We start from the raw sequence: 19,364 nt of genomic DNA, 5'->3' as shown, positions 1-19,364 counted from the left end.
TTTTTTTTTGCTGTCCTCCCCCCACCCCCACGTCACTGGAAACATTGGAGGAGGTGGGCACCTTCTTTGGGGGTCCACAGAATTGGATCCCTTGGACTAATCTTTTTGAAACTTGAGGATCTTTTAAGGCAGTGGTCCCCAACCTGTGGGCCACGGCCCAGTGCCGGGCCGCGAAGGCCATGGCGCCGGGCCGTGGCTCCCTCTCCCCACCCCATCGCAGTAAAAAACTTCCCAGGCCGCAAGCTTGCGGCCCGGGAAGCCTCCTACTGCGGGAGGGCGGGGAGAGGGAATCAGGGCCAGGCCGCGCATCACGCATGCGCGGCCCGTGCAGGCACGGCCCGGGGGCGTGGCCCGTGCAGGTGCGGCCTGATGTGTGGGCGCGGCCCGCGCGCGGCCCGATGCCCTGCCAATCCCCAGCCTCAGAAAGGTTGGGGACCACTGTTTTAAGGAGCAGCACCAAAAGTTATGAAGAAATTTTGGTACCTCTGCCTCAAAAAATCCCCACCACCACCTCTGGATATTCCCAGATAAATTCTTCATCATTGAATATATTGGTAAAATAGGCTATAATGGAACTAGAAATTCCAATCAGATTGTCATAGATGATGTGGAACACATCATTTGTGACCAACTGGCCCTCGCTGGCCACTATGGCACCAAAGGCACATGAGGGATAGGCGGAGAAGCTGCTAGAGGGAAGGAGTGTCTGGTTCACAACCCCTGCCCCCTCTCCTGAGACGTTTAGGGCATGCACTTACCTGGCCAGAGAGCCTTGGAGCTGCCCGCTACCATGCACAACCTGTACGGGGCAGCCCTCCTCCACTGCCAATGCTGCCTCTCCACTGCCCTAGCTGGCGGCCAACTTTGCACCTCTGCTGGTGCTGCTATGGCCTCCAAGTAAACTTAGAAGCCTTTCTCCAACCTGTGGCTTTTCTACAGGAGGAAGACCAAATGAAATTGGAAGAAGTTTCTATTGGCTGGAGGATGCCTGAATTCTCCCTCTCACTGAACACAAGTAAGATGCCATATAAGAAAACGAGATATGTTTACTATGGAGATTACTGTTCAGAAATACCATTGTTAAAAGGTGTGTCACAGTGCCATCCAGGTTCAAGACACTAAAGCATATTAAACTACGCCAAGAAAAATGGGTTCAATACTGATGTGCAAATATATACATTATATAACAAAGCTAATAGCAGTGATTCTGGTACCCTTCCCTAGCAATACACCCTTCAAACAAACCACTGCTGATGGTCTGGGGCTACAGCAAGGGAGAATAAGCCAGAAGAAGGAATCAGCTCAACTACAGCCAATGGCTACAGAAAGAAAGGGGAATCAGAAAGTTCTCAATATACAAAAAGGGGATATAATGTAAGGCAATTCTGCCTTGTTGTTCCAGCCCCCATGTTATATGGCATATTGTTTTGGTGGGCTGCTTACTCTGAGCAGCAGCTTTCTGAGGAATAGGACAGTGCTAGGATAAAAAAGAAGCCTTGGGCCTGCCGTATTGTGCTTCAGGAAGTAGCAAGGCACTACACAGAGCTCTGCCCTTATTAACACTGAGCTCAATTTATGAGCTGGCGGTGGTGATTTTGCCAGCTATAACAAAGGGAGGGACCATGGCTCAGTGGCAGAACATCTCCTTAACATATAAGGTCCCAGGTTCAGTACCTAGAATCTTGATTTTAAAAGACTATGCAATAGGCATTGTGAAAGATCTCAGCCCAAGACCCTGAAGAGTTCTTGTTAGAGCAGACAACACTGATCTGACCCCCATAGAACTAGTTTTTTAATTTAAAGATTAATTCAGAATTACAAATTCTGTACACAATATAAGAATGTTCTTTCCCCCTGTTCTTGTACAGCATATACAGCAAACACAAATCATACCAACCCAATGTATGAAATTACGCTGGTAATTTCTTAAAAATGTGAGTAAATGGAAGAATGACTAGCAGAATCTTCTCAAGAGACATCTTCATAAGAAAAGTGTGTTCCAGTGATGTTTTCACAACCAGAAACTGTTCTGGGCTCTCTCAAAACATCTCAAGTTTAACTTGCAAAGAATAGAACAAAATTTGAGTACAGTGGCTTCTTTAAAACTAACAAAGTTTAATTCTAAATTATAAATTTCCATGTGCATGCACATGAACGCTTATACCCAGAATTAAGCTTTTTTGTTCTTAAGGTGTCATTGGACTCAAATTTTGTTCTACTGCTTTAGGTCAACATGACTACCCACCTGAATCTATCCTGCAAAGAATAAAACCAAGAAGCCATTTGTCAAACATCCAAAGAGTTTCCAACTCTGACAGAACACTGGAGCCATCCTTTTTCTAGCTGTGCAAGAAATATCACCTGTAACATCATCCTTGGAAATAGCAAAACACATTACCTGCATTACTTCCATACTCTGCATTTTCATTTCCATCCCATTAACTAACATTTTTCATTTACAGAGAAACTGTACTAATAATAAATGTAATAACTATTTTAAATGTCAACTGTTCAATTTTCTCCATTCAGCTCTGGAATGAAAACCTTTTCTGCAGTGAGGCACCCGGTATCAACGAGGGATCTCAGGCATGAAAAAGCAAAGAAGCATCAAATGCTGATTTTCCAAAATACTACAGGTAATTAATAAACACATCAATAACCATTTAAGAACTAATATTCAAAGCAGGAGTAAACCTGACCATTTTTACTAGCACTATCTGGGGGAAGCACGGGAGAGCTCCAAACAAAACATGGGATCTGTCACTTCAGTCACTTTCTTACCGGCACACCATACTGGCATATACCAGTTCACTTTCAGCCTGTTTGAAAGTATCTCAAAGCAGATCTCATTATGTGTGACATAGTCTACTAAACTACCACTACTGATTTAAATGCGGCTGCATGGGACCTCACTAGATCATCTTGGAGGGCCCATGTCCAGCCATTGCTGAGACAGCAGCATTGGTTGCTGGTTTGCTTCCGGGTCAAGTTCAAGGTATTGGTTTTGACCTTTAAGGCTATACGTGGCCTGAGTCCTATCTATCTGCAGGACTGCTAATCTCCTTATGTTTCCCACAGGGCACTTTGCTCTGAGGATATGAATTTGCTGATGGTCCCAGGCCCTCAGGAGGCACACCAGGCCTCAAACAGGGCTAGGGCCTTTTTGGTCCTGGCCCCCACCTGGTGGAATGAGCTCCTGGATGAGCTGAGGGCCCTGTCAGAGCTCTCTCAGTTCTGCAGGGCCTGCAAGACAGAACTCTTTCGCCAGGCTTTTGATTGAGGCCAGACTGCCTACCAGGTTAATAAGACCGGGTCCTCCCCCATCCTTGTGGAATCTGGATCCCCCCTGGGAGGCAATCATCGCCCCCCCCCCCCCCGATTTACATCTGACTAGATACACAAAAGGAAATAGATGAGTTGAGGAGTAGGGTCTAGAAAGGTTAGTTATTGTCACCATATTATGTTAGCAAGCTGACATAGCTTGCCATCTTATGGGGTTTTAGTGTTTTATTATGTCTGTAAACCACCACAAGCCGGCTGGTCCAGGAAGTGGCGGTATAGAAATCCAATAAATAAACAATTCAACAAGTAAGTAAATAAATGCCAAACAAATTTGGAATAAAAGCCTCACCAAAACAGGAGACAAAACAAGAAAGAAAAGTAAGTGCAAAAGGGAATCCAACCACAAACATATTACACTAGGGCAGCATTTTAAAACCATGGAGTAACCCCTGAAATATTTGTCAGACTTCGAGTAACCCCAGAAGTGAAGCCAGCTGACCATACTTCCCTGCCACACCCCTAGAAGTCCCATGCCTACAGGGTGCATAGCATCACTTAAGAAGTCAGTTTCATTTTTGTGTGTGCAGTGCATTGTCAGGGCAAAACAGGGAAACATTAATCTCAGCTGTCATAAAGCCCATCATACAATGCAACAATTCTCCTCAGGATAAATGATCTGAATAATTGATGCAGCGGTAAAAAAGGCGAATGCCATTTTGGGCTGTATCAACAGGGGCATCACATCAAAATCACAAGATGTCATAGTCCCATTGTATACGGCACTGGTCAGACCACACCTGGAGTACTGTGTGCAGTTCTGGAGGCCTCACTTCAAGAAGGATGTAGATAAAATTGAAAGGGTACAGAGGAGAGTGACGAAGATGATCTGGGGCCAAGGGAACAAGCCCTATGAAGATAGGTTGAGGGACTTGGGAATGTTCAGCCTGGAGAAAAGGAGGTTGAGAGGGGACATGATAGCCCTCTTTAAGTATTGTCACTTGGAGGAGGGCAGGATGCTGTTTCTGTTGGCTGCAGAGGAGAGGACACACAGTCATGGGTTTAAACTTCAAGCATAACGATATAGGCTAGATATCAGGAAAAAAAATTCACAGTCAGAGTAGTTCAGCAGTGGAATAGGCTGCCTAAGGAGGTGGTGAACTCCCCCTCACTGGCAGTCTTCAAGCAAAGGCTGGATACACACTTTTCTTGGATGCTTAGGGCTGATCCTGCGTTGAGCAGGGGGTTGGACTATATGGCCTGTATGACCCCTTCCAACTCTATGATTCTACTCTATGAATGGTTTGGAGCTCATTTGTAACTTTGGGAGATTCCCAGGCACCAACAGGAGGTTGTCAACCCTAGCAAGATCTCAGAATACCTTTTCCCAGGGTTGGAAATGGCTGCCAAGGCCAGGGGAAACCTGGGAAGGAATGTTTGTGCAGACTGTGCACAGTCCTTGCACTGAATCCACGTGTAGTATCTCTTGGCTAGGGATGCCAGCCTCCAGGTGGAACCTGTGGATTTTCTGGAATTACAGCCCATCTCCAGAGACCAGTTTCCCTGGAGAAAACGGCTGCTTTGGAGGGTAGACTCTGTGGTATTGGATGCAGTCCTGTATGAATATCTGAATCCCTTTGCTTGCAATAATCTTCCAGCCATTTTCTGCCAGCTATCTGAGAGGAAATTCTGGGAGGGAAGAAAAGGAACGAGCCAATGGAGATGTGTTTGCAGCAGATTCAGCTCTTCCTATTCATTTTCTATTGTGTGTAAATTCAACAAGGCTACCACAGACCAGACAGATGAGCAGAAAGCCACTCCGGTCTCCTGACTCCTCCCCAGGTTAGTTAATTTTCTAAATATATATATTCTTAATAAATTACCCCCCCCCCAAATGGAATAACCACTCTAGAGTAACTCTGGAGGTACTAGTAACCCAGGTTGTGTATGACTGCGCTAGGGAATGGAAGATCCAGGATACTAATACAGTATATTTAGCACATCACAGGGACACAGTGAAAGTCAAAATAGATTTAAACAAGACTGAACACTAAATGGAATTGGAACCTTACATGGAAATTTTTCAGGTCAAAGCCATTAGATTTTTAGCTACTTTTTAGAAAAACAGGAAAGGGCAAGTAATAACCCTACAGTACTCAATGCAAGACTGTGCCAAATACTGGAAATGAAACTGAGGGAGTTTAGCATGGTTTGTTAACAGCAAAAGAACAGCAACACAGTAGGTGAATAGTTGAGAAGAACTGCTACAGAGCAGGAAGTAAAATTTCATTTATTATCGTTGGCATTCTTATTTATTCAAAATCAGGACATACCACACTATGTGTAAAACATCCCATGTCGATTTACACTTAGTATCTACCGTATTTGCCGGCATATAAGACGACCCCCAACATTTCTACTCAAAATATAGAGTTTGTTATATACCCAGCCAGCCCCTGCATCTCCCTGTGACCGGCACTAGTGCGAGCTCTGTGTAGACAAGGGGCGGGCCGGAGCGCTGCTGCTTCCCGCTGAGCAGAACGGGCTGGTCACGCCGAAAAGGCTGGCACCCCTGTCTCGCTGCTGATGCTCGCTGCAGCAGTGCTGAATACCGCGCAATACTGGATGGTATGTAGAATGAGGTGGGCGGGCTTCGGGGGGCCACTATGGGCAGCTAAGTCTATCCCAACTGAAGTGCACCCGGCGTATAGGACGACCCCCCCACTTGGAGGCATGTTTTTCAGGGGGGGAAAGTAGTCTTATACGCCAGCAAATACAGTAAGCCACTAGACTTATTGTGAATTATCAAATCACTGGGAATTCCAGTTCATGAATAATCCCTACTGCAACATATCTGAAATTATGAATTTTAAAATGTAATGATGCCAATAAAGGTAACTGACTGAAGTGCAACTTCTTAATCTTTCCTATGTTTGAAACAATGTTTACACTGAATTTTGTACATATGCTGACTTTCTATCTGTGAGTGTGATGGGAGGGCAGGACTATAAGGCAGCAAACACAAAGCACTGCCATAGCAATTCCAGTCACAACAATATGGTTTGAGTTCTTCAGGAGTTTTGTTTGCTTGGAAAGCAAGATGGTAACAATAATAAAATCACATACAAGTTACCATTTTAAAAACATTTACAGTGATTACTAACACCCTCTATTAAAACCCAGACCGGGGTTGGTAAGGAGCCAGCTTTTCTCCTCTCCTTTGAGTGACAAGGCCAAACCATTCTTGGTGGATGTTATTTTAGGCCTTGACCACTGGCTTAGTGAAATAGATCCATTTTGCAGAGTCTGCAGAACCCAGGAGTGCATTCTACCAGGCTGGGACCAGGGCTGAAAAGGCCCTGGCCAAGGCCAATTTCACCTCCTGTTACTTCCTGTAGTGACATTTGACAATGCAGCCTTTCCCCTCCAACTTTAATGGATTTGGCCACAAGCTAGGGCAGTGGTCCCCAAACCCGCTGGGCCGCAGCTCCCTCTTCCCGCCCCCCCACAGCGAGAAGCTTGCCAGGCCGCGAGCAAATCGGCAAGCTTCTTGCTTGGGGGGGGGGGGAGAAGCTTGCCGGGCCGTAAGCTAATCAGCCGCTTTGCTTGCGGCCTGGAGGGGCGGGGAGAGGGAGCCGCGGCCGCCGGCTGCGTAAATGCACATGTGCGGATTTGCCGCGCCTGTGCGTTTGCACCCAGTGGGGGCGCAAACACGCACGCGCCCCTGCAGGACGCAAACGCGCATGCACGTTTGTGCCGGGGCTGCGTGTGCGCGCGGGGCCTGGGTCACCCTCTCTCCCCACCCCGTCACAGTGGTCCGCGGCCGCAGAAAGGTTGCGGACTGCTGAGCTAGGGAACTGGCCATCTCTGCCTAGAGGGGCTCCTCCACTGTCAAAAGGTTGAAAAAAGGCTGCTCAAGACTATTATTCCAGATATGATCCAGATGTGACCCAAACATCTTATGCCCAGACTATACCAGACAGGTACCAGCATGGATCTATTAATTTTTTATTAGCAAACATACCATAAGATACTTAAAAAGTATCACATAAAAAGGTCAACAATTCAACATTTTCATACTGCATTTATTATCTTCTATGACACCATTTCACAGTTTAATCCAAGCCACTTGTGAAGTAGGATGGTTAACTGGTCCAGGATATAGTAACTGGCCCGTAACAGTAGGCTTCCTAGATAATTCTGGATTGGAACTCAGGCTTTTACAATACTCTCTCAATTATCTCACACTAGTTCTCCATAAAAAAACATTTATTTAGAAGTTTCTGGCATATTTTAACCAGAGTCCTCACAAAGTCAAGATCATTCCAGGTGGCCTAATGTCATCCATTGTGCTCCAACCCTAATCTGGGTCACACACATACTTTTAGAAAGCCATTTAAACAAAAGTGTGTCCATAAATCACTTTACATTCTTACACTGAATGATATAAATGTAGCTATATAAATGTATAAATGTAGATCACCACCATCAGGAAATACTTAAAAAAGGATCCTCAAAACATGAATCATGATAAATAGTATGAATGTGACTAGTGCCTCTTTTAAGTCACTAAAGCAAAATAACCAGTTAGAAAGGGGGCTTTTTTTTAGTCATTTACCTTACAGTAATCTTTCAGTAACAACTGACTTCCGTCAGTCCTGCAGTGTTAGGTCAACTGGCTACCTCATAAGCACTTATCCTGAGAATGCTATTTCCAGGTCAGGTTTCTTCTTCAAATACACATGTCTCCACATTGACAAACAAAAAAATACAAGTGAGAGGATGGAAAATGAAACTTAAATCTGTAGCAGATTTAGGTTAGACAAGGGACTACTATTTAAAGTTATAACTATATAAATATATATATATAACTATATAATACTATATAAAGGTAAAGGTATCCCCTGTGCAAGCACCGGGTCATGTCTGACCCTTGGGATGAAGCCCTCTAGCGTTTTCATGGCAGAGTCAATACGGGGTGGTTTGCCAGTGCCTTCCCCAGTCATTACCATTTACCCCCCAGCAAGCTGGGTACTCATTTTACCGACCTCGGAAGGATGGAAGGCTGAGTCAACCTTGAGCCGGTTGCTGGGATTGAACTCCCAGCCTCATGGGCAGAGCTTTCAGACTGCATGTCTGTTGCCTTACCACTCTGCGCCACAAGAGGCTCTTATATAACTATATATAACTATAACTATAACTATATATATATATATATAAAACCCCAAAGCCATATATGAAACATTTTTAAAAGCGAAAGAACCAAGGATACACCACCACACTTGTGTGAAATATGTACATTTTACATTTATCTGCATATTTTTAAAAAACATTTTCCTATCCTCTCTTCTATTTTTTAAGAAATTACATGAGCAATAGGGGAGAAAAGAAACAGAACGAGCTCAAAGGCAGGGGAAAACTTCACTCGTCACTCGCCCCGATGAATGCAAGAAACTATATTTCAAACAAAATAACAGCTTAGAAAACAATGCCTTCCGAAGCCCAGGCCCACTTGGTGACCCACCTCTCTCTCCTCCCCATTACACCAGCAGCTCCTCAACTCCACCCAGAGGGTGCACAGGCGGCAGCCGAGGCACTTCCACGTTAGAGAAGCAGCAATATAACCCCCCGTCCACCGCTCACCAAGGCGAGGAAAGAAGGAGAACCTCCCCTCCCGCCGCCCACCCGCAGCTGAAGAACAGCGGAAAACTTCCATTCCCACCAGGAAGGGCCGCGGAGATTCCCGCTCCCTCAGCGGCCGCGGGCGGGCGGGGCAGGCCGCACAGGGAGCGGCCACGCAGGGCCAGACTCAGCCCCCCACCCTCCCCTCCGTCCTGCACGGGGCAGGGAAAGGGCCCCGACGGAGCTCGGCCGCTACCTGAAAGGGCTCCTTGCGCGTCTCCCTGGCGCCGCTTCCTTATTCTTCGACAGGCCCAAACTCCGGCAGCGGCTAAGAACGGAAACCGCTGAGGCGGGGCGGGAGGGGATGCGCGTTCACGCTCTCATACAAAACGCGACGTGCGCGTGCCCGCCCTCGCGTCCCAGCAGCCAATTGGCGCGCGGCGCGCGGAGGCCGCCGGGAAAGGGCGCTATAAAAGCCTGCAATCTATTTACGAACGAGCGCTGACTTTCCCCGGCAGTGCGGAGGCTGGGTGGGGCAGGCCGAGGGATGCGCGCGGGTAGCTGGACGCTCTCGGGCGGCTTGTGTGGCGGAGGCGCGGTGAGAGGCTCCCTGCCCCGCCCTGCCGGAGATCTTATGCGGCAGGTGGTCCTGAAAGGGCAGTGCCGGGTGCGCAGGGAGATGGCTGTCGCGGGCTGGCTAGAGGAACAAGCCGCGGTTCTTAAAAGGCTTCCAATGTTTCAGTCGCGTGAATTGTTGGTGTCAGGGAACCGACAGCTGCAGTGGGAAGATGAAGACTGATGATCACTCTCAGTGGACTTAAAAGTGGACGATCATATTCGGTTTTTTCGCTACAGTATTTAAGTGAATCGGTTGTGGGAACGCCGTAGAAATGTCGGCCGCGATGGTTATTTGATTACTGCAAACAGTGGTGGCATTGGCTTTATCCTATTGGCTGGGAGTATCTGGAAAGGAAGCTTAGCTTGCCTCCTGCCAAAATTAATCCCCAATTGAATATGTAGGAACAAGCCCAACTCTTTACATAAGTCTTTTTTATAAACTTCTAACATTATACTGAAATGATATATTCTCCCCACCTCTCAATGTCAAATTCAGTTTAACTGATGGACATACACAGGTTGCAGAACTAGTACTTAACAAGTATTCAAAAAATCATGGGATTGTTGGACAAATATGGCTTGAATAAATACAGGGAGGCAGAACAATGTTACAGAGGTCAAGGAGATGAAAAACAGATTTATTTCAAATGCTGATATAGTACTTCTGCACTACAGGTATCTAGGACATTTCACAACCATATAAAGTCCACATATCATAATCAAAGTACTAACAAATTAAAAAGCCAGTTGGGCACAAAAACAGCCAGCAGTACAGATGCCAATGTGGTATAGCAGTTCCCGTTTGGGAGATCCGGGTTTCAAATCGCCATAACTACCACAAGTAACAAAGTACCTTAAGTAACAAAATCAGTTAATTTGTTCTGTTTGCTTGCTAATTCTCCAGCTGTATTTTGGAGATTGTGACCTAGAAAAGATCATCATCACTTTAATATAGTTGACCATAAGGCCTTCTTGCCTACAGTTTTCAACTAAGCACTTTACCAATAGGTGCAACCCTAACACTGTCTTTGCGCACACTACTGTGTCATCAGCACAAAGTAGTATTGTTGTTGCTGATTCAGACAGGATTGCAGCATGGGAACATACCTTATTATTATCTATTTTTTAATATTTATATACCACCCTCCCTTATGAGAGGGTTTACAGCAGGGCCCTAAAATAATAATAAATTCTTCTGGGAGCTCATTCTACCAGGTGTGAGCCAGGATAGAAAAAGCCCTGGCTCTGGTCAAGGCCAGGCAAGCCTCCTTTCTTATTTAGAGGGATCATAAGTTCACATACATAAAAGTTAGATAACATTTGATATATGTCCTTAAAACTACATTGTAGTTGTGCTGTGGTGGGTTCATATAATTGGCAACTCAATCAGAGCAGCTTAGGGTCCATATCTAACTTATACCACAGGTAACTACAGAAATTGAATCAAAAGTTGCCTGCAAATCCATAGAAACACATGACCTTTAGGGACAGACATATATTTCTTTGCTAAATATTAAAGAACTACACAATATTGTAGATTTCTCATTCATAAATCCAGTTTGCTCTGGTCTATTTCCCTAAGCCCAATCTTTTAAGTCTCTGCAAAAGCCAGGATGCATATAATTGACATAGATAAAATGCTAATTTGATGTCTCCATTCTATTCTCTTTCTTATATTGCAGCTGTTTTCCAGGTCTCAGGAATTTTGCTCATCCAATTTATAACAGAAAACGTTGCTTCAAGCAATTTACTCCAAAGCCTTATTTATTTATTTATTTAAATTTATATACCGCCGTTCCCGATTGGGCTCACGGCGGTTCACATAATAAAAGAATAAAAACACAATAAAACCCATAAAAATCTGTAATTACAATTTCTAAAGGTGACAAGACGGCAAGCGAAAAACTAACTAAACTCACCTCTTGACCAGCTAGGGCCAGCCTTCTGACTGTCTTACTGGTGAGAGTGGGAAGACAGATCTATTTATTAACAGAAGGACATGGGGGATTTCAGACTGAATAGCGGGCCCTGCCCTGGCCTCAACCTTATGCCCGGCGGAAGAGTTCCGTCTTGCAGTCCCTGCCGAAAGTTGACAACTCCGACAGGGCCCTTAGCTCTTCTGGGAGCTCATTCCAGCAGGTTGGGGCCAGGACCAAAAAGACCCTGGCCCGGGTTGAGGCCAGGCAAGTGTCCCGAGGACCTGGGACTACCAGTAAGTTCATACCCGCAGAGCGAAGAGCCCTGCGGGGGGCATAAGCAACCAAGCAGTCCCGCAGGTAAACAGGACCCAGACCACATATAGCCTTAAAGGTCAAAAACAAGACCTTGAACTTGATCCGGGAACAAACTGGTAACCAGTGCAGATGTTGAAGCACGGGCTGAATATGGGCCCTCCATGATGTTCCAGTGAGGACCCTCGCAGCCACATTTTGTACCAGCTGTAACTTCCAGATCAAAGACAAGGGCAGGCCCACATATAGTGAGTTACAGTAGTCTAATCTGGAAGTGACTGTTGCATGGATCACTGTGGCCAAGTGGTCCGAGGGCCGGTAGGGCGCTAGTAGCCTAGCTCGGCGAAGATGGAAAAAAGCTGCCCGGGCTACTTTTGTGACCTGAGCCTCAATGGAAAGGGAGGCATCAAAGGTCACTCCCAAATTCCTGGCGACCAGTGCAGGTGTTAATTGCACCCCATCCAGGCATGGGAGATGCGCTTCCTGGTCCTGCCCTCTTCTCCCCAGCCATAGGACCTCCGTTTTGGAGGGGTTGAGTTTCAGGTGACTCTGCCTGAGCCATCCAGCCACTGCTTCCAAGCAACTGGCAAATGTTTTTTTGGGGGGGAGGGGGGGAATCCGGCCGTCCGGCCATCCATTAGGAAGTAGTGCTGGGGGTCATCCGCATATTGGTGGCATCCCAGCCCATAGCCCTGGACCAGCTGGGCTAGAGGTCACATATAGATGTTTAAAAAGTGTAGTGGAGAGTATTGCCCCCTGTGGAACCCCACATGGGAGCCCACAAGGGTCAGATAGCTGATCCCCTACTGCAACCCTCTGCGTCCGGTTCCGGAGAAAGGAGACCAGCCATTGCAGCGCAGTCCCCCTAATCCTGGTTCCGGCGAGGCGGTGAGCCAATATATCATGGCTGACCACATCAAATGCGGCTGACAGATCTAACAACACCGGTATGGTGGAGCCGTCCCAAACCAGCTAGCACAGGATATCATCCGTCTGGACGACCAGCGCAGTCTCCACCCTGTGGCCAGGACGGAAGCCAGACTGGTGGCAAGGGAGCAAAACTATCACAAGTAGTCAAAGTTACCTCATTTGGAGTTGATGAGGCAAAAAAATCTAGTGAAATACTGCTCCAAACTTGAGTAGAGATTTTTAAAAAGCTAATACTTTCCTAGAACTATCGCTTGTGACACTGACTGCCAAAATTCCTCTGAATTATTACTTTCAATGGCCATAATAACTGAACTCCAAGCTTTCTTTACAGCTTCACATTTTTTATTTAAAATACGGGCCTACATTTGGACTTTTAGATCACGATTCTTCCTATAATCCTGAATAATTTTTTGTTGTACCTTTTAAAATTGACTACATTCTTTATCGGACAAATAGTGTTTCTTTTTGTGATATTTAGTTTTATAGGACTTTGCCACAAAGGCAGATTTCAACAACAGCTGAAGTAATCACATTGGAAGTTAATCAAAACCTGTCAAATTTCAATACAAGAAAAATTATTAGACCTATAAGTTTATTAAATTTATTAGATACTTAGACTTAACTTGACTAGTCCAGGCAAGCCTGATACTGTCAGATCTTGGAAGCTAAGTAGGGTCAGACCTGATTAGCACCTTGGATGGGTGACTTCCAGGCAATATCAGGGTCATGACACAGGGTCACACAATAGGCAAAACCGCAACTGAACATGTCTTGCCTGGCTGCCAGACAATCTTGCATCTCATGGCTACATAACACACAATGCCATATATGATAAATAATACTAGACACTCTTTTTTTCACTACTGTGGACCAATGGGGCATGTAGTGCTTTTAGTATTTAAAGCACTTCACATGTTTTCTTTCTCTTGCAGACCAGTGTTATTATTTCCCCAAAGCTGTAGTCCTACAAGGAGCCACTGTATGGGACAATAATGTGAAAATTTTCTTCTAGCATATAATATTTTCTTTTCAAGGATTTTCTGTACTCTCCAAGGTTTAAAGTAGTCTGACCACCCCCATGTTTCCTTATTTTGCTACTTTCACCATTCTGGAACATTTTATTTACTACACTTCAACCGAACTTTCTTTCCAGGGAGATTCTGTGAATTAGAGAGAGGCAATTTTTGTCAAAACTGATTTCTGCCAAATATATATTTACATATTCTATCTTATACTTCCATAACAGCACAAAATTAGTACAAACCTAGAAAACAATTCATCCAGCTGATATAACAGGCTTGTGTAGATTTAAACAAAAAACCCAAGCATTTCATACAGATTCCCTGATGTCAAAAATTCAGTAATGAGGCATAAGGGAGGGAGTCAACAGCCTTAGCCCTACACATTTGCTGTACTTGATATAACAGACATATGACAACAGATTTTGGAGATGATCTAAGCAGGTTCATGCATTCAGGAGAGGGTGGTCTTCCAAGAAGACAAATTAGGTCCTTAAATTTAGCATCTTTAAAAGAATATCACTTCCACTAAGATTAGATTCATACCCTAAACACACAAAGATCCATAAAATTACTAACATTATTTTCTTCATCTTGATATTTTTTAAATAAGAGAATGACAAAGCTGTAACACCCTTAGGGTGTGATTCGGCATTCCTGACCTTTAGATTTTACAATTCTAATAGTAATTTTAAAAAAAGATGAAAGTGGTATATTAATACATCAGAACTTCAGAACTCATGAAGAAATGCATTGAGAGTTATTAAACTATTGAAAACTTCACCTAGTCTTGTCTTTCAGGACACTTTTAGGGACTTGAACTGGCCAATTACCTCAGTTTCCTTAGCTTTTAACCTTTAAGCTGTTCTTATTCTCATCCTTCTTCAATGGTGGTGCCCCAAACTGAACACAGTACTCTGAGGTCTAACTAGAGCAGAGTAAAGTGGTACCATCTCCTCACGCAATCTAGACACTATACTTAGAATAACAGAGTTGGAAGGGACCTCCTGGGTCATCATCTTTTGATACAGCCCAAAATTCCATTTGCCTTCTTAGCCACCAAGTCCCATAGCTGACTCATGTTCAGTGTATGGTCTATTAAGACCCCTAGATCCTTTCCCCCACATACTACTGCCAAGACAGGTCTCCCCCATCCTATAATGATGCATTTGATTTTGCTTCCTAAATGCAGTTCTTTACATTTATCACTATTGAAATTCATTTTAGCCCAATTTTCCAGCCTGTCAAGATCATCCTGTATCCTAATTCTGTCTTCTGTTCTGTTTGCTACCCCTGTTAGTTTAGTATTATCTGCAAATCTAATAAGCATCCCCTTTATTTCTTTATCAAAATCAATTATGAATATGTTGAAAAATACAGGGCCTAAGACAGAGCCTTGTCAGTCCTCTCCATTAGCAAGCACTCTCTGAGTATGATCTGCCAACGAGTTGATCTACCTAACAGTAATAGGATCCACATTTTACCAACTTGTCAACAAGAATATCATGTGAGAACTTATAAAAAGATTTACTGAAATAGAGATAAGCTATACCCAAAGCATTCCCCTGATCTAGAAAAGTAGTCACTTTCCCCAAAAAAAGAGTCTGACATTGTTCTTGAGAAAGCTGTGCTGACTCTTAATAATCACAGCCATCTGTTCTAGCTGCTCAAGGACTGACTGTTCAATGATTTGTTCTAAACTTTTGCCAGCTATAGTCATCAAGCTAACGGGTCAGTAGTTACCCGGATCCAACTTTTGCCCCTTCCTGAAGATGGGAACAACATTTGTCTATTTCCAGTTTTCTGACACTTCACTTGTTCTCCAAGAATTGTCAAAAGGTTCAGAAATTACATCCACAAGTTTTTTTAGCACCCTTAGATGCAATACATCAAGCCCAGAGGACTTAGTTTCATTTAAAGAAACTGTTTATAGACTACCCCTACAGTAATCCTAAGAGGAGGGTAGGAGACATCGATCTCCTTCTGTGTGTTGCCCCCCATTGTTCGTAGGGGTGGTTCGTGTGCCATGGGTTGTCGGTGTTCAGGTCCTGTCCATGAGTGCCTGCACACAGGTGATGTATGGCCTGGTTTGCTGGCAGGGCCATTCATCCCCAGGGTATGTTTTGCATGGCCTAGGAATAACAGCATCCAGGTGGAATGACAGTTCCTCTTCAGGCAACAGAGATCAGTTCCCCTGGAGAAAATGGCTGTATGGGTGGAGGACTCTGACATTGTACCCACTGGGGTCCAGGAGCCCCTTCTTGGCTATGGGATACTCTGCCAACAGGGAAAAGGCAGTCCAGTTTTGTCAGGACACTGAGCAGATGCCCTTGGACACCTCATAGAATCATATAGTTGGAAGAGACGTCCAAGGTCATCTAGTCCAACCCCCTGCACAATGCAGGAACTCACAACTATGTGCCTACCCACAGTGACCCCAAATGACCCCCCCAAACTCCGGATGGCAGCAGCGGGCTTTACGGCCTTCTGCCGGGCCCAGGGGCAGGTGGGCCTGGCAGAAGGCTCCGTGGGCAAGGGGAAGCCGGCTGGAGGACTTACCGCTAGGGAAGGCTTCTTCCTCTGAGCGGGGACTCCCCGGCCGGTCCGGGCGAGGCTGGGCCAACCAGCCAATGGGGAGCCGTGCGAATGCTTGCGCGTTCCAATTGGCCCCTCTGTCGTCAGTCTGGGGCCTGTCAGGATTTATGATCAATGATCCGTGTAACACCATGTTGGTTTATTGTGTGTTGTTTTAAGGATCTCTGTGTAACTCTGTTTATGCAACCCTAAGCTGCCTGCCTCAAGCTGTACTTTAGACTAGCAATTTCTGTTCTGTTCTGTGTTATCAGGAAGGTGTCAGGATCAGTCCCTCTGATCTCTGCCATGATTTGTGATTGACCTGAGAGACTCCATGTTGGTTTGCTGTGTGCTGTTTGAAGTAACCTTTTATAACCCTGAACTATTTTGTCACTGCCTTGTGTGTCCGCTTCACAACATGAAGCAGTGCTCCCATCTTGCAAATGTTTCTCTGTACTTTGTTATCAGGAAGGGAGGGCTGTTTGTCATCCAAGGCCAGACAGCTTGGCGAGGATCTGGAGGATGGCACCTGTGGGGAGGGGGGAACTTCTCTCCCTGGGAATGGGGGGGCATTTGGGCGGGAATGAACCATTGATAAGTGCTTGCTTTCCATGTATCAATCAGAATCGACTACTGACGTCGGAGTGTTCAGATCTACTTCCAATAAAGCTTTCTATTAATCCAGAAGCCTAGTTGTGAGTCTGTCTGCCTTTGACAGGGCCAAGGGGCCAATCGGAACGTGTGCTGTGCGCTCTTTCCGATTGGCCCCTTGGCCCCAGACTGACAATCAGAGGAGCCAATTGGAATGCGCAAATTGCCTTCCGATTGGTCCCTCCGCTTGTCAGTCTGGGGCCAAGGGGCCAATCATTTGCCCCTGTTTCCTATCCCGGACTAAGCCCAACCCACCCTCTCTTACTCGTTTATTTTTACCGTGGATCGGTATACAGATTTCTACCTGGACTCTGTCAAAACGGTCTCTAAATTATGTCTCCGTTTTCAATCCTTTCATCAGTGGCAAAAATGAGTCCCCCACAAAGTGGTATTAATAAATTCAGTATATTCAATGAGCTCGTATTGTTAATCTACTTGAAATATAATTAGGCGAAAAACGCTGTCATGGTGTGTGGAGAATCAAGCTCAGTCTCCAGAATCCAAAATTCTCTAAGTCCAGAATCCAGAGCTTACAGCCTTGACTGTCCACATCATGAGAGCATTTTTCACCAAATTATATTTCAAGTAGATTAACAATATGAGCACAGTGAGTGAATATATTTAATTTATCAATACCACTTTGTGGAGGACTCTTACCACTGATGAGAGGATTGAAAATGGAGAAATAATCTAGAGACTGTTTTGGCAGAGTCCAGGTGGAAATTATAACAATCAAGAGATAACAGAGACTCTTAAATTTTGATTAAGCCATTGAACAGATTCTTTTTTCCTTTATTGAGTTCACTAGTGAATAAGCCTGCTGCAGGCTTAATGCAGCGGGCGCTAGCCGGGCTGGCGAGGCGTACTGGGGTTGGGGCGGCTCGAGCTGCGGGGTGCGGTGCGGGGGCGCGGCCTACCTTGGCGGTGACCTCGCGGGGAGCGGAGGAGTTCTGTGGCCGGGTGGGGAGGCGTGGAGGCGGCCGGAGTGGCACAGGAGGGTGGGAGGGCGGGGCGCGGGGCAGCGGGCGGCGGCATAGCCGCGGCCGGCGTGGCTGCCGGCGTGACAGGGTGATGCCGGCAAGGGCCAGGCATGCTGGAGGCAGCGGCAGGGGTGCAGCAGCTGGCGGCTGGAGAGCGGGCCGCAAGGGAGCGGATGTCCAGGCCGCATGTCAGCGCGGGAATGGTGGCGGGCGGCATCAGGTAGGCAAGTGGGTCGGGAGGCGCTTTGCGCCTCCTGATTAGTGAGGGCAGCGGCAAGGGAGCAATTGCGAGCTGCGCTGTGCGCGGCTCCCAATTGGTCCCTTGGCGCCGGACTGACACTCGGAGGGGCCATTCGGCAGGCGCAAAGTGCCTGCAGTTTGGGCCCTCCGAGTGTCAGTCCGGGGGAAGGGGCCTATGGGCACCCTTCCTCATCATGGACAGGGGCCACCCTCAGGGCCCTTAACCGATCATTTAATCCGCTCCGCTAGGAGCGGGTTAAAGATAAAATCAACATTTCTGTCTGATGACTATCTGGCCTCTGCTTAAAAACTTCCAAGGAAGCCTGTTCCATTGAGGAACCGCTGTAACTGTCAAGAACTTCTTCAGGATGTTTAGTCCAGAATTCTTTTGCATTAATTTCAACCCATTGGTTCTGGTCCAAACCTCTGGGACAACAGAAAACAACTCTGCTCTCTCTTCTATATGACAGCCCTTCAAGTATTTGAAGATGGTTATCATATCACCTCTTAGTTGTTTTCTCTCCAGGCCAAACAGACCAGGCTCCCTAAACCTTTCCTCCTACAAGTTGGGCTCCAAACCCCTCACCATCTTCCTAGCCCTCCTCTGGACATGTTCCAGTTTCTCTAAATATTTCTTCAGTTTTGGTGCCCAAAACTGAACACAGTACTCCAAGTGAGGTCTTACCAGAGTGGAATGAAGTGGTAACATCACCTCACATGATCTGGACACTATATTTCTTTTAATACAGCCTCAAATTCCATTTCCCTTTTTAGCTACTGAGTCACACTGCTGACTCATGTTTAGTGTCTGTTCTACTAAGGACCCAGATTCTTTTCACATGTACTACTGCCAAGGCAAGTCTTGCCTGGCCTATAGTGATGCATTTGATTTTTCCTACCTAAAGAGAGCCAGTTTGGTGTAGTGATTAGGAGTGCGGACTTCTAATCTGGCATGCCAGGTTCGATTCTGCGCTCCCCCACATGCAGCCAGCTGGGTGACCTTGGGCTCGCCACAGCACTGATAAAACTGTTCTGACCAGGCAGTGATATCAGGGCTCTCTCAGCCTCACCCACCCCACAGGGTGTCTGTTGTGGGGACAGGAATGGGAAGGCGACTGTAAGCCGCTTTGAGCCTCCTTTGGGTAGGGAAAAGCGGCATATAAGAACCAACTCTTCTTCTATTGAAATTAATGTTAGCCCTGATTTCTAGCCTGTCCTGT

The 19,364-nt window shown here is 46.0% G+C and overlaps 2 protein-coding genes across 2 annotated transcripts in view; both read right to left on the bottom strand.

Moving 5' to 3' along the window:
• The window catches only part of RHOA (ras homolog family member A), a 35,807-nt gene extending 26,471 nt beyond the window's left edge, over positions 1 to 9,336 (bottom strand). The window contains exon 1 of the mRNA XM_077326051.1: positions 9,158 to 9,336. The gene's annotated coding sequence lies outside the window, so the exon portion shown is untranslated. The remainder of the gene's footprint in view (positions 1 to 9,157) is intronic.
• Positions 9,337 to 9,624: 288 nt separating this feature from the next.
• TRAIP (TRAF interacting protein) overlaps positions 9,625 to 19,364 on the bottom strand; it is a 57,835-nt gene continuing 48,095 nt past the window's right edge. The window contains exon 16 of the mRNA XM_077326048.1: positions 9,625 to 9,676. Within this exon, the coding sequence (XP_077182163.1) occupies positions 9,640 to 9,676 (37 nt within the window). The 3' untranslated portion in view covers positions 9,625 to 9,639. The remainder of the gene's footprint in view (positions 9,677 to 19,364) is intronic.

Source organism: Paroedura picta, chromosome 3 (genome assembly GCF_049243985.1).
Source record: "Paroedura picta isolate Pp20150507F chromosome 3, Ppicta_v3.0, whole genome shotgun sequence".
NCBI lineage: Eukaryota > Metazoa > Chordata > Lepidosauria > Squamata > Gekkonidae > Paroedura > Paroedura picta.
This window is presented reverse-complemented; position numbering and strand designations above follow the sequence as displayed.